This window comes from Jaculus jaculus, chromosome 15 (genome assembly GCF_020740685.1).
Source record: "Jaculus jaculus isolate mJacJac1 chromosome 15, mJacJac1.mat.Y.cur, whole genome shotgun sequence".
Taxonomy (NCBI): Eukaryota; Metazoa; Chordata; class Mammalia; order Rodentia; family Dipodidae; genus Jaculus; species Jaculus jaculus.
The window spans coordinates 68866314-68878919 of NC_059116.1; the positions used below are offsets into that span (position 1 = coordinate 68866314).

At 40.3% G+C, this 12606-nt stretch overlaps 2 protein-coding genes across 4 annotated transcripts in view; one reads left to right on the top strand and one right to left on the bottom strand.

The window, feature by feature from the left end:
* The window catches only part of Usp6nl (USP6 N-terminal like), a 199548-nt gene that overhangs the window by 45926 nt on the left and 141016 nt on the right, over positions 1-12606 (top strand). The window lies entirely within an intron of this gene.
* Positions 3639-4420, bottom strand: LOC101605538 (cAMP-dependent protein kinase inhibitor gamma). The gene has a single exon (XM_045134855.1). The coding sequence runs from the start codon at positions 4222-4224 to the stop codon at positions 3994-3996; it is 231 nt and encodes a 76-aa protein (XP_044990790.1). The 5' UTR covers positions 4225-4420; the 3' UTR covers positions 3639-3993.

Below are 12606 nucleotides of genomic sequence, written 5' to 3' on the forward strand. Positions count from 1 at the left end.
GAGGGAGGGAGAGAGAGAGAAAGAAAGAAATGGAGGGAGAAAGAGAATGAGAATGGGTGTGCCAGGGCCTCTAGCCCCCCTGCAAATCAACTCTCGATGTATCAGACACTGTGTGCATCTGGCTTTATATAGGTACTGGGGAGTCAAACCCAGATTATTAGGCTTTGTAGGCAAGCACCTTAATGTCTGAGCCATCTTTCCAGCCCTAATCTGAAGTTTTTATTGGACTGTTTCCTCTCAATTTCGTGTTTTTAGTTACAGTTAGTTACTTGGAATGTTCCCAAGGAAAAGAATAATATTGTATTTCTTTGAAAGTATGTATCTGTATCTTCTAAGTGTCAGGAAACACCAGATGGCTATAGAAAGAATACTACCGGCGCTGGAGAGAGGGCTTAGTTGTTAAGGTGCTTGCCTGCAAAGCCTAAAGACCCAGGTTTGATTTCCTAGTAAGCTAGATGCACAAGGTAGCACATGCATCTGGAGTTCGTTTGCAGTGGCTAGAGACACTGACGTGCCCATCCTTTCCCTCACTTTCTTTCTCTTTCTCTTAAATAAATAAATAAATAATTATTAAAAAAATTACCAAACGATATTATATAATAAGGTAGTGGTATGGCTTTTGCTCTTAGATTTTTAAAACTTGATTCCGAGCTGGAGAGATTGCTCAGTGGTTGAGGCGTGCTTGCCTGCACTGCCTGATGACCAGCATATAATTCCCCAGTACCCACGTAAAGCCAGGTGCATGAAGTGGCGGATGCATGTGGAATTTGTTTGCAGTGGCGAGAGACCCTGGCACATCCATTCTTTCTGTCTCTCTCCTATCTCTCTTTGCTTGCAAATAAATTAAACATTTAAAAAATGTTTAAGTAAGATTTGATTTGGATGTACTTTTCTGCAAGTATGAAGACCAAGGAAGCTAATAGAAAGAATTTTTTTTTCTAAGAAGCTTGTTTTACTAAACTTGTAGTAGTGTTCTTAATCACTTAGTTAACTTATTTACTACTATAGTTTTGCAAAGTGCTGTTGTATTAGCTATTTAAAAGAATGACAGTCCTCTTGAGAAAAGCAATGTTGTATAGACATACATAAAACAATTTAACTACAATTCCTTTATGGTATGAATTTGAGTGAGTGTAGCAAGAATACAATATTTTCAGGTATTGTGTTTATGTTATTATTAATAAATAGAATGAAAAATTGATATGTGAAGAGGTTATCCTGGAATATTGAAATTGAGGATGAAATAGTTATATGGTTTGAGAAGTTTTCATCCATTAGCTTTCTTTGGTACAAGACAGTAAACAAACTTGTTACAGGGTACAAGGGTAAAGAATTATCTTGGAGTCACTGTGGAGATAAGTGAATGAGTGAACAGATATTGTTAAGGCAGTCTTGTCTAAGAAGATTTTAGTAGTCTGAATAATCTAATGGGCTTGTATGTTTTGCTACATCATCATGGACAGAGACATGGATGAGATGATGGCACCATGCTAGGTAGGAAATTCATGTCCCAGTTCTCCTGACTGTCCTCATTAGCTATGTCAGTCTGTAGGGCCAGCCTGTCCTAGGTGGCAGAGCACTCACTACCGAGTAGGCTGGAAATAAAGCCACAGTCTTTCAAATGTGCACAAAGCATGAATGGGGTCCCTAGAGCTGTGGATCTCCACGGAGCACGTTTCTCTTTTACGTCTCATGTTATTTGGACAGAAGTCTTCTGAGAATAGTCCATGTTTGTCTCTTGCCCAATAGAAGTCTGCCAAGTGTGATTGAGGGTCTGTCTTTCCAAGGACAAGGACATGCTTGTCAAATTTCAATTGATACAAAAGTTATCTATATTAATAGGATGCTATATATTATTTGATACGCCATATATATTATGTAATGTTTAACTCAGGTTAAACATATGTAGTTTATCAAATGTTCTAAGTTCTTTCTAGTACAAACTTATGAAGTCCTTTATTGTTGCTGTTTTGAAATGTACAGTACAAAATAATACCTAGTTATGTATTAATGCCCCAGGGTTTCTTGTTCTTATTCCACTGTGATTTAGTACCCATTGATCCCTGTCCTCTCCTTCTCACTGTCCCCAGCCTTTGGTTATCACTGTTTTACTCTCAACTTCTCAGAGATGAACTGTTTTAGATTCTGTATGTGAATGAGGTCATACGATACTTGTCTTTCTGTGCCTACTTTATTTCATTTAACATATGACAAGATTTTATTTTTTTGACTAAATAGTATCCCATTGTGTATATGTACCACACTTATCTGTTCTTTGGTTGTTGGCTATTTAGGTTGTTTCCAGTTTTGAGCTGTTGGGAATACTGCTGCAGTCTTCACATTGGGAGTGCAGATACCCCTGACGTACTGACTTCATTTCCTTTCGATATATGCTCAGTAGTGAGACTACTGGGTCATATGGTGGTTCTATTTTTTTTTTTGAGGAATTTCTGTACTGTTTTTCATAAAGGCTGTACTAGTTTATAGTCCTTCCAAAAACCTAGCGTAACCACACATCTCCCTTCTCCCCTCCCTTCATCCAGGGGGCAGTGGTGGAGATGAAATTGGAGTTGCACTCTGGTGCCCACATGTGGAAGAGACCATATAAAGAAGTTTGCAAGGGGGTGTGATGGTGCACGCCTGTAATCTCAGTATATGGGAAATATGGGCAGGAGGATCACAAATTCAAGGCCAGCCTGGTTATATAGCAAGACCCTATCAAATCACATCAGGGGCTGAAGAGATGACACAGTGGTTAAAGGTACTTGCTTGCAAAGCTTGCTATCCGGAGTTTAGTTCCCACCGGGCGTGGTGGCTCACGCCTTTAATCCTAGCACTCGGGAGGCAGAGGTGGGAGGATTGCCATGAGTTCGAGGCCACCCTGAGACTCCATAGTGAGTTCCAGGTCAGCCTGGGCTACAGTGAGACCCTACCTCAAAACAACAACAAAAAAAACCCCCAAAACCCAGAGTTTAGTTTCCTACTACCTGCATAAAACCAGATGCACAGAATAGCACATGCTTCTGGAGTCTGTTCATAGCGGTAAGAGGCCCTGGCATGCCCATTCTCTCTGTCCCCCTGCAAAGAAATAAGTTTATTTTTTAAAGAAAAATTAAAGCCAAAAATCCCAACCACCCAGCCAAATGAATCTCTCTTGAAGTTTGGAGACAGTGAAGTAAGAGCAAGCATTAACGTTCTGTTGCTATCTAATAGGGCTTTCTAAACCTATTTGTTTTGGGATCTAGTATTTGGACTCCTAATATGCTTTCTGTTGGATCCATCTTTGTTCTCTGTGCTCTATCAGAATGTATACTTGCACCTCACTCAGTCCTGAAAGCCAAACTTACAACAGCCAATGTACTGTATTTAGTCGCATTTATTTGCTGGGGCCTACGCATCACTCATCTTGGTAGAAAGAGCAAAGAACTGGTCAGTTGGTTTTAAGCCAAAATCCTTTCCCTAAAATGGATCTGTGATGCCCCATGAGGGAACCATAGAGCTGCATAGATGGTCAAGAGTTGAGCTTAAAACGGCTTCCAAAAAAAAAAAAAAAAAAAACAAGTGATTTGTCAGCTCCCTCCCTCTCTGCTGAAAAAAGATTTAAAATTTTTAAAAAGTTTAAAAGGACTAAGAAGAACTTGACCCAAGAAGCCAGGGTTAGAAATGAGGCTGGTGCTGGGACAAGGCCCCTGTCCAGATGCTCAGGTGGTGGGCCGGGCCTGACTCAAGCCTCGCCCAGCTGCATAAATAACATCCTATGGTGACAGTGTCTTCAGAATGTGCCCAGCACGGTGTGAAGGTGCTGGGAGAGTGGAGCCTGTGGGTTTGGGCAGAGGGCCTTCCCAGAGTATCAGAGGTCTCCGGGGGCCTCTCAGTTGGGCCGGCTGACCTGGGGTATGGGCTCACAGAAGAGGCCACTAGGCCAGTGCCAGGGCTCCAGTCCTGGGAGGGGACAGCAGGTCTCTCCTTCAGCCTCTGGGGCCAGCGGCAGACTCAGGATGAGGTGGTCGCATCGCTGCTTTCAGGCTGGCTGCTGGCCTCCTTGTCCGGGGTGCTCCCTTCTGCCTGTCCTTCTGTTCCCTTGAGTGCCAGCTCGCCCATGTCTCCAGCCAGCTTCCGCACGCTCACAGCCTCGGAGTCTCCCTGGATGTCAGGGACTGCATTCCGACGGCCTGTCCGGTCACAGGAGATGAAGTCCGAGTAGGAGGACTCGACCTCCATCATGCCTGTTGCATCGCTCCTCAGGCCTGTGGGGTCTTCTGACAAAGTGACAGTAACTACCTTTCCACTGTTTTAATCTCTGTTCCCTGTTTTCATCTCTTCAGAGTCCCCGCTCTCGATCAATTGTGTAGAGATTCTGCCGCCGTCTCGCCGCCTCCAGCTGCCCGGGCCGCCGGCGCGCAGCGCCTCCCGGGGGCCACCTGGCGCCCACCCCATAGTTCTTTATAAAGGATTCATAGACTTTCTTGCTCTCTTTTGACCAAAAAAGATGTAAGAATTATTTAATGAGAAGTTGAGAAACGTCTATATATGATAGATACTATTTATTGTCTACAAAACGCCTAATTCTTCTTTACTAATAAGAGACCTTTGATTTAGATTGGAGTGATCATGTGGCCAGTTAAAAAAAAAAATCAAACCAGGACTGGGGAAATTACTCAGTGGTTAAAGGCACTTGCTTACGAAGCTTGCCAGTCCTGATCCAAATTCTCCAGTACCCATGTAAAGCAGATGTGCAAAGTGGCCCATGCATCTGGAGTCCATTTGTAGAGACAAAAGGCCCAGGTATGCTCATATCATGTGTGCACACAGACACACACATGGTCTTTCTCCTGAGTGTAAATAAATTATAATAATTATGAAATTATATATATTTAAAAAATATAAGATGAATTATATTTTTATATTATATATGCATACTCCATTTCCTGAGATATAAAAAAAACCTGGTTGAAACTTCTGGGAAAGTTTTGAGACAGTTTGCATTTCTTTGTGTCAACCTTTTGCTATTTGTAATGTGAATGCAACTCCTCTAGTTATAGCTGCCATAATGTGACCATGAGAGCCAAAGCAAGTCATTGGAGGAGGAGAAATACAGGTCTGGACTTTTGTGACACCAGTAATAATAAGAAAGATAGGTAAATTCCTTAGTTCTAGGTTTTTGTTTGTTTGTTTATCATTTGTGCTCCAAACAACCCTCTTTAGTATGCTGTGCAGTGTGATAAACATTAAGATGAGAAGTAAAAGTCATTTAAATAAGTCTTTCAGTTTGCAACATGCTGATACAGGTTGCTTTGTTCTGTGCTCACATTGGACATTGTTAGTGAGGAGTAGTTAGTGTCCTGGAACACAGACAGGGTGGGTCATTGTAATGTGGTGAGGTATTAATGACTTGGGAGTCAAAAGACCCATGATCTATTTTTACCACCATGTGACTTTAGGCAAGTCAGTGAAGTTCTCTGTGTCATGGTGTTTTCCATGTATTTTATTATTAGTTCTCTAAACTCTCATATGTCTTTCAGCTGTTTTTTTTTCTTGTTGTGCCTTTGAGTACCAGTATTAATATTCATTTGACTATATTTTTCTATATGCATGTATATGCACTGGTAAATTATTTTGTAGTAGTTTTAGGAAGTTGTTTATTGAAATACTTTTGGAGATTTTTAGTTTACTTCTGAGTTGATACATAGTTATTTGAGTGATTTACTGAAGAGGAAAAACAGCACAGGAGGATAAAAAACAGATGAATGGGGGTGTGCTTCTCAGTCCTGGGTTCGCTCATCTGTTGGCTATGTGCATTAGGTCCTGCAAGTAGAGACAGTGCTAGTAAGAACTTTACAACAGTGTCATGAGGGCTGAATGATACGACATATGTGCGCATGCGTGTACACACACACACACACACACACACCCCAACCCACCCACCATAAGCCCTGTTTGGCCCACTGTAGGGATGACAGTTGGTGGTGATGTACTCCTGATCTCTCAGATAACTAATAACTTTTTTTGTTCAGGACAGTGTATGTTGTTCTATGGAAGTCAGATATAATATAGTGATCATTATTAATCATTATTAAGATTATTAATAAATATTTTATCTGTACTTGGAAAACTTAAGGCAAAGCATTTATTCTTTAAATTTAGAAATGTAGTATTTAAAATTAGAAATATGTGTATGTTTTAGGTAGAATTAGTTGACAGGTTTTATTAAGGCTTTTAGTTCAAATCATGATTAACGTTTTTTCAAAAATTTTTATTTCAAGAAAAATGAGTCCATTTTATAAGCACATTGACCCTAGTGTATCATTTTCTTGACTGTGGTAGAGAGCTTTTGAAGTAAGACAGGTTTTGAAGTAAGGCAGTAAGTATTTACAGTCAATCATAGCTTGAAATCTTAAATTATTTAAAAGGTTATCTTTGAATCACTTAATGTTTAAAATTGAGCAAAGGACTACCTGAACAACACAGCTGTCCCTTGATGTTGTCAGTGAGGTATGTAGCTATAAGAATGTCATTTCATTTCTAACTTGGCAACCACCAGCCACATGTGGATTTTGAATTTGAGTAACAGCCAAGCAACGCAAAATGAAAGAAAACCAGCTTGATGGTTGTGTTTGCAACACCCCGTGCTCTGTAGCCACATTGCAGGAAGTCACTTCCCAACCACCTGCTCGGGTTTGGCTTTCAGTCCATTACTTACTAGCTCGTGGACGTTGGGCAGATCACTAAATTTCTTTGTGCCTCAGTTTCCTTGAGTAGAGCTGGATTAATAGCAGGGAAGAATGCCCTCATAAATTTAATTGTGGATAAATGAGTCAACATTCGTAAAGTGTGCAGAATAGCACCTGGCATATAGTAAAAATGTTTGTTAAATAAACAAATATAAAATATTTATATTTATTCTGCCTTATGGTTATCATTTGGTGCACTAAATATGCACCAATTTGCTTGAATGTATTTTTCACTTTTATATTATGTACAATGTAGAGTGATGTTCTGGGAGATGGCTCAGTTGTTAAAGATACTTGCTTGTAAGGTCTGCTAGCTTGGGTTTAGTTCCCCAGTACTCACTTAAAGCTAAAAAAATGGCTTGTAGTAGGATCACCATTAGTTTGAGGCTACCTTGAGACTACAAAGTGAATTACAGGTCAGCCTGGGCTAGAGTGAGATCCTACCTTAAAAAAAAAAACAAAAATAGGGCTGGAGAGATGGCTTAGCGGTTAAACGCTTGCCTGTGAAGCCTAAGGACCCCGGTTCAAGGCTCTGTTCCCCAGGTCCCACGTTAGCCAGATGCACAAGGGGGCGCACGCGTCTGGAGTTCGTTTGCAGAGGCTGGAAGCCCTGGTGCGCCCATTCTCTCTCTCTCCCTCTGTCTTTCTCTCTGTGCCTGTCACTCTCAAATAAATAAATAAATAATTAAAAAAAAAAAACCAAAAACAAAAACGTGGTTTGTGCTTCTGGAGTTTACAGTGGCAAGAGGCCTTGGTGCACCCATACACACATGTGCTTGCACACATACACTCACACTCCCACATACGTGCATGTGACTATATGCTCAAGATTTAAATTTATTATGAGTGTTCACTTTTGGGGGAGAAGTGTCCTTTGTCAGGCACTTTCGACCTCTAAAATATTTAATGGTATAATCCATATGGAAACCTATTCTTTGCTAGCTAATAATATTTATGTTGAAAGAGAGAGAGAGAGAGAGAGAGAGAGAGAGAGAGAGAGAGAGAGGGAGAGTGTGTGTGTGTGTGTGTGTGTGTGTGTGTGTATGTATGTTTGGGCAGAAGTACCCTGTAGCAGTGGATAATGTTGTGCCTAGAAGCCATAGATTGTTACTAGAAAATTTTCAGTGCTAGGGTTGGGATACCGTCTAGAGAGTTGTTCGTTAAGAAGGACTGTAATGGCCCCCAAACATTACAGGCTTTTGGTTGTCCACTAGAATTAGATGGTAAGACGTTACTGTTGTGAGACTCCACATGCTAGGGCTGCAGGTCACTGCGAAATCAAGCTGGAGCTGAACTGGATGCCTCTTCCCTGTTGACTAGCTTTCAGGATGCTGGGAAGAGCTATGCAGCCTCTTTGGGGAGAAGAGTCATTACAGCTTTAACCAGCAGTGGTGAACCCTCAAGCCACCTGGCTGGCCATCCAGGTCAAATGTTCCAACAGGTGCCATGGTGGCATGTCTTTTATTGGGGAAACCAACTGCTCTCCAGTTGGACTTGAGGCCATCTCCACAGGATAAAATTCCTGCCTGGTATTGAAAATCTAATGAAAAGCTATGGCTTTGGAAATAATAAGCCCTAGGGAAGAAACTGCTATGATGTCTGGCTAAATGAATACATTATGCCCTCCAAACTGCCCTCTAAATACTTATGTCTTACCCATATATTAATGGTACTCTCACTTCTGGTTATAGAAGTTTTTTTTTTCTGTTGTTTTAAATTCAGATGGCAGTGATCACTGAGTGACTTAGAACCCACTGAAGTGCTGAGAAGTGACAGTGGAGTGTTCAGTACTGAGACATGTCTCTCACACCTTCCAGGGCTCAGGGATCATTACAGAAGAGGTGGCAGAAAGAATGTAAGAGCCAAAGGAAGGGAAAGAGTGCTTACAATACTGTCTTCTAGACACAAAGTGGCCTTGATATTCATGACCTCACAGTGGCTGATGCTACCTACACAAGACCTGCATGAGAGGAGAAAAAAAAAGGACATCAAACTAGAAGAGACTAGTTGTAAAGAAGATGGGCTTCAGTGAAGGGGGGATTTTGGAGGGGGAAAAGGAGGGGTGATGGGAGGATTGTGATCATGCTATACAATGGCAGTTGTCAATTAAAAGTTAAAGAAGGGCTGGAGAGATGGTTAAGCGCTTGCCTGTGAAGCCTAAGGACCCCGGTTCGAGGCTCGGTTCCCCAGGTCCCACGTTAGCCAGATGCACAAGGGGGCGCACGCGTCTGGAGTTCGTTTGCAGAGGCTGGAAGCCCTGGCGCGCCCATTCTCTCTGTCTCCCTCTATCTGTCTTTCTCTCTGTGTCTGTCACTCTCAAATAAATAAATAAATAAAAATTAAAAAAAAAAGTTAAAGAAATACTTCATGTTGATGACTTCATCTTTACAAATGGCACATAAGCTTCCTAAGAATGTATAGCATTTTGTTTGTGCGTATAGTAACTGTTCAGCATGTTTATTGAATAAAAGAACCATTAGGTTCTGAAAGACAGTCACTATTTCTATTAAATGAGAACTACTGTACTTCAAATAATCTCTGAAAGTAAAACTCGTTCTGCACCTGTGATGGTGGGTCTCAAATGTACTTTTAAAGCCTGTCTAATTTTGAGTATGTGTCTTAGTGGTGAGGGGCTGGGGAACATTGCTTGTCACTGCTGTTCACTCCTCTGCAACACGGTGGGTGATGTGCTAATCGCCATCATGAACACGTTCTGGATGAGCTGCATTTTTGTAGGATGCTATCTTGGTTTCCCACTTTTGATTTTCTCCTGTGTTTTTGGTTATGTTCTTTCTGTGTTTTTCTTTTTCTTTTGGCTTTTCAAGCTAGGGTCTCATTGTAGCTCAGGCTGACTTGGAATTCACTCTGTAGTCTCAGGGTGGCCTAGAACTCACAACGATCCTCCTACCTCTGCTTCCCGTGCCCGCCTCTTTCTGTGTTTTTCTTGATTATACTCAAATGGTTATATGAATATAACAGGAATGCCATCTGATATTACAAGCAAAACTTAACGTTTTTAAAATGTTTGTAATGATGACATCCAGGTTTGATTAGAGTTATTGCATCTATATGGGAAAAAAGTTGTAAGGCTTAATTTTTGTAGCATGATGTTTTTATGTGTATGCTAAGATATAGCATATCTACTTATTCAGTGGAAGATCCATAATTACTCTATTGGTTGTTTATTTTAGATGGCATGCTTCGTCACCAACATATGTTATACATGCTGCCTGTATTGTGATGATAGAGAAAAGAGTGGGCATTATAAAACCACTAACACAAATTTATATGTGGTCTTACACCATGATTGGACATTGGAGGCATGATCAGCATCTGTGTGCCCTCATGTCTTTTTTTTTTTAAACAAAGGCTTTAAAAATTTTATTTATTTATTAGTGAGAGGAGGTGGAGGGAAGGAGGGGGAGAGAGAATGGGCGCACTAGCGACTCCAGCCACTGCAAATGAACTCCAGGTGCATGTACCCCCTTGTGCATCTGGCTTATGTGGGTCCTGGGGAATCAAACTGGGATCCTGTGGTTTTGCAGGCAAACACACCTTAACCACAAAGCTATCTCTCCAGCTCCGTCCTCATGTTTTTTAAAAGGTAGTGTATGGAATAGCTGGGAACTGAAGGCTCAGAGGCACTACATATATACCTATGTATGTCTGTATGTGTATATATATCTATCATCTGTCTGGTTGTCTATCTACCTATCTATTTGCCTATCTGTCTATCATCTATCTATCTAGAGGTTTTTAAGTGCTATACCTGTTGGTAAGCCAAGGCCTACCATCCATTCATCATTTTGGAGGAAATTATTTCCAAAGAATGCAGTGATCCATGAGTTTGCTTGGTATTTTGGCCTCTTATAGGTTATCATGAGCAGTGAGTGCACATGTAATAGATAACTGGTAAATCATTTGCTTAATTACAGAGAAAGTTATTTTTTATATTATTCTATTACTGAAACATACTGCCCAGTAGACATTATGTATATTCTCCAGAGAATAGTTAGGGTTGTAATGAGTTATTTTACTTAGATTGCGACTTGGAATTAGATGTTTGTTTGCACCACTATCATAATATAATTTAAATGCCATTTAAATGTGCTGAAGCATCTTCATTGAAATAACTTGTTGCCCTTTAAAAATAGGCTGCTTGAGTATCGTTTTTCTCCCTCCCATTTGGCAGACACCAGATGCAGTGATTAATAAAGGTCATTATACTACTTAGTTTTGGAGAGCTTTTAATGACGATTACCTGAACATCTGCTGGTTGCATCACTGCAGTTACCAGAAACAGCTAGCAGAATAGATGCTGAGCCTGGACAATCTGGCTTAGGCTAATGAAGATTATGACTTAGGAATGTTTGATTATTCTCTGAAGTTTCAATCATTGTGAGAAGGCCCTCATCTTTGTGTAAAGTGAACCATCAAAATGTCAGTGAAGCACTGCTTTGGAATGGTTGTTCCTGATAATTATGGCTCTTTGCAGCTTTCTTCTCTCTCAGTTGGTGGGCATGTGTGTAGATCTTCTGGGGAATCAGTTGTTCCTGGATTCTAATTACCATGTAAAACCTTAATTTGGAATTATGTAATTTGAAATAGGGCTGAAAAGAAGGAAAGACTTACCTGGACAGTGCTGGGAGAAAATTGAGAAACTTCATGATTCATGTGATTATGCCTTACAGAATTCTGTGTTACAAAAAGAAACAACCAAGTGCATATTTGGCAGGTGTAACAAAAGCTAGAAAAGTACAAATGGCTAGATACACATGAGTGAGATGGCATTTGCCCAAGACCAGCTAACATTAAAACATGTGATATCCATGTGATCTTATAGTATTAGTAAGAGGACAAATTGGTAAACTTTTGATAAACAGTTTGGTATTTATTTTAAAAAATTATTTGAGAGCGAGAGGAGAGGGGGGAGGGAGAATATGAGAATTGGCACACCAGGGCCTTCTGTCACTGCAACTGAACTCCAGGTGCATGTAATGCTTTGTGCATCTGGTTTTATGTGGGTACTGGAGAATTGAAACCAGGTTGTCAAATTTGAAAATAAGTGTTTTTAACCACTAAGCCATTTCTCCAGTCCTGGTATTTATTTTTTAATCAAAATTTTAAAACTTTTACTTGGCCCACAAGTTCTAGCCTGTGGCTCAGTATTCTGTGGAAATATTGCCCCTACTTATGTGTACAGAGATGGACAGCATACAGACTCTCTTCATGGAAGCATTGTTCACACCACTAGAAACTGTCAGTAGTATGGAATGCCCATACAGTGGTTGATAATAGAGCCAACTGTGGAAGACAGTAAGCCTGATGTATGTGAACAGACCTGGAAAACTAACTGTGATATATTTGAAAGTTAGAAAAAAAAATAATATGCCTTCGTATGCCTTCTTGTGTGTCTATTTATATAGCCTTGTGTATGTATATGCGTGGGTTTATGCTGGACTGTGGTATGGTTATATCTGCTTGGAATGCACAACGAAGAAAGAGTTAACATTGGGGAGCAGGTTTGGGAAAGGGGGAGGAGAGAGATGGGGAATGAGATTTATTTTTGTTGCTAAATTTCTGTATTTGAATATTTACAAGCATGTATTAACTGTCTAAGTAGAAGATGAGTAGCCTATAATGTAAATTATTGAAATGTTTGAAGCATAAACATTTTAACCATTGATGAAATTTCTTAACATTTTCTTTTAGCATCTTATAACCTAGATATAGTATAATAATATATTTTTAGTGACTCAGGGCCTATGAGATACTCATGGCTGCTTGAGTATGGCCAAAATAGGTTAAATGTTTTTTAAATTCCTCCTTATGCTTTTAATGTTCTGACTCTGCAGCAGTTGTTTCTTTTTTTCTT

Coding starts and splice junctions, on each gene's coding strand:
- LOC101605538 (XM_045134855.1), bottom strand. CDS start 4,224: ATGATGGAGGTCGAGTCCTCCTACTCGGACTTCATCTCCTGTGACCGG.